The sequence below is a fragment of the Mandrillus leucophaeus genome, unplaced genomic scaffold (assembly GCF_000951045.1).
Source record: "Mandrillus leucophaeus isolate KB7577 unplaced genomic scaffold, Mleu.le_1.0 Scaffold74, whole genome shotgun sequence".
NCBI lineage: Eukaryota > Metazoa > Chordata > Mammalia > Primates > Cercopithecidae > Mandrillus > Mandrillus leucophaeus.
In genome coordinates, this window is record NW_012108030.1 from 2,344,824 (window position 1) to 2,347,489 (window position 2,666).

Sequence of the window (2,666 nt, forward strand, 5' to 3'; positions counted from 1 at the left end):
GAGGGGGCTGGGGCCCGGACCCCTAAGTCTGAGGGAGGAGGGGACTGGGGGCCAGACCCCTAAGTCTGAGGGAGGAGGCCCCACCCACCGGTCGATGAGCAGGCGGCGCAGTGAGGCAGTGACCAGGTTGGCCACGAGGGGGCAGTTGTCCCTGCGCACGGCCTCCAGGCCCTTGCAGTCCATGCGGTCATGGGTGTCGGGCCGGGAGGAGAAGAGCAGGCCCGCGTAGCGCTTCTTGCTGATAAGCAGGTATGGGAAGTAGACCTGGGAGAAAGCCGCAGCCGAGACCCCTGAGCTTGCAGAGGCCAAGCCCCAATCCCAAGACTCCCCCCAGAAACTGAAGGCAGACAGGGTCCCAGATGCAGGACACGGGAGCCACGCCCTGAACCTGACGGGATGGGCCCTGAGACACCACATGTGGCTGGAAGTGGCTCCTGAGGCCCCTCGGCATGCCAGGGCCCCCCATACCAGAGACCCCAATCTGAAACAGAGATGGGGATAAATCCAGATAGTCCCTAAAACATGAGATCCAGACAGGGGAGTCGATGAAGCATCCCATGAAAGAGAGGAGAAACTACGGCTGGGTGAGCCCTGAGGCAGAGACCTTCCCACTCTGCGAAGCTCCAAGGCCTGGCACGAGACAGCGTTAAACCACAGGGAAAAAGTACAGTGTGAGAATTGGGCGTGGCGGCTCAGGAGGCCAAGGTAGGAGGATCGCCAGAGCCCAGGAGTTTGAGGCTGCAGTGAGCTGTGAACTTGCCACTGCACTCCAGCCTGGGCGACAGAGCGAGACCCAGTCTCTTCAAAAGAAAATATGGTGCAAGGATTCCTGGGACCAAGTGTGCCGCACCCTGAGGGCTGGGGCAATGGTGCACAAATCCAAGATGCACCCCCATCAGGGTCCCTGCGTGGAGGGCAGCTCCACATCTGACAGGTATTGGGAAACCTCAAAACCAGGGACACCGTGACAGGGCTTTCAGAGAACAGATGCTGTCCAGTATAACAAAGCCCAAGGCCTTGGAGGCTTCCAAAACCAAGGCCCCAACCTTAGGCGAATCTAAGCAGCAAAATCCCTTCACACTGAGGCTTATGTGAACCCAAAGAATGGGACGCCCTAAGTACCCTGATGAAGGAACCTAAATGCAGAGCCCCTGACCCAGCCACGCACCTTCTCAAACTCGAGCCGGATGGGCGACGGGAAGTGACCTGACACCCAGTCCGCGGCCTCTCGCCCCAGGGCCATCGCCTCAGCCACCGAGGACACGCCAAATCGGCACATGACGGAGTCGGTGTCACCATACACAACCTATGGGGGGCGGGGATGTGTGTGTGTGAGAAGCAGGGTCCCTTCTGTCAACCACGTGTGTGTTTGGGGGTTGGGTGGCTAATGCCAACGGGACCCAAGGATGCAACAGGAGAGTGGGCAGGGTGTGACCAGGAGGCACGGGGACAGGGCGGCCCGGCCCCGCTTCCATCCCCCCACCTGCCCAGGGCCCATCTCAGGGCAGCGGTGGGGGCAGCCCCCGACCTTGGCGCTGGTGCTGTAGCCATTCTCCACTGTGTACTTAGACTCCACCAGTTGCTTGGTTTTCTCAATCATCTGACGTCCGAACCCCGTGACGCTCTGTCGGGGAGAGAATCGTGTGGATGAAGCCCTGGGGGCCATGTGCAGTGAACATGGACCGGTGGGGGAGGGGTCCCGCCTCTGCCATTTCCCAGTGGCATGGGCTTATGCACAAGCCACTCTGCCCCTCCTGGGCCTCAGTTTCCAAATCTGCAAAATGGGATTACGAGGCTGCTCCTCAATGGTCAGGTGGAAAGAACTGGGTTCCCCGGCTCAGAGCTCTGGGCACGCACGAGGAACTGACTACATCAAAAGCATGCTGGAAAGACGGTGGCCTGAAGAGGTCACTGGCTCAGTGTTTCCCTCACACTGACATCCTGGGCAGCTCTCTGTGGTATAGGACCACTGACATAGCTGGCCTCATCCCTGAAAGCCAGCAGTGCCACCCCCATCCCTGTGCCACCAGAACTGGCCCTACCTACACATTAACAAATGCCCCCCAGGGCAGGGCGTGGTACCGCCCTGACTAAGAACCATTGAGAAACCCACTGTCTTATTTTAGAATTAAGAAAACTGGCTGGCACGGTGGCTCATGCCTGTACTCCCAGCCTTTGGGAGGCTGAGGTGGCTGGATCACTTGAGGTCAGGAGTTCAAGATCAGCCTGGGCAACATGCTGAAACCCCATCTCTACTAAAAATACACACACACACACACACACACACACACACACACACTCCCCTAAAAAATACTTTAAAAAAACAACAAAACAAAACAAAACAAAAAAAACCAAAAAACCTGAGGCTGGGGGTGGGGACACCAAGGAGAGATGGGTGTGATTCTTCTGTTTTTGTTTGTGTGGATCCAGTCAGGAAATCTGTCTAACTAGAGCATTTTGTCCATTTACATTTAGTATAATTACTGATATGGCTGGGCTTACGTCTACCACTCTACTGTCTGGCTTTTACTTGTTCCACCTGTCCTATGTTCCTTTTTCTTTCCTTTGTAATCTTTTCCTGAAATCATTCAGTATTTTTTTTTTTTTTTTTTTTTTTTGAGATGGAGTCTCGCTCTGCCGCCCAGGCTGGAGTGCAGTGGCCAGAT

The 2,666-nt window shown here is 56.2% G+C and overlaps 1 protein-coding gene across 2 annotated transcripts in view; it reads right to left on the bottom strand.

The window, feature by feature from the left end:
- The window catches only part of POLD1 (polymerase (DNA directed), delta 1, catalytic subunit), a 41,317-nt gene that overhangs the window by 11,264 nt on the left and 27,387 nt on the right, over nt 1-2,666 (bottom strand). For both annotated transcript variants that reach the window (XR_001004436.1, XM_011965983.1), the window contains exons 18-20: nt 1,529-1,624; nt 1,169-1,306; nt 89-264 (exon numbers count right to left, since the gene is read on the bottom strand). Coding sequence is in view for 1 of the 2 variants with exons in the window: in XM_011965983.1 (XP_011821373.1) it covers nt 89-264; nt 1,169-1,306; nt 1,529-1,624 (410 nt within the window). In the remaining variant the exon portion in view is untranslated. The remainder of the gene's footprint in view (nt 1-88; nt 265-1,168; nt 1,307-1,528; nt 1,625-2,666) is intronic.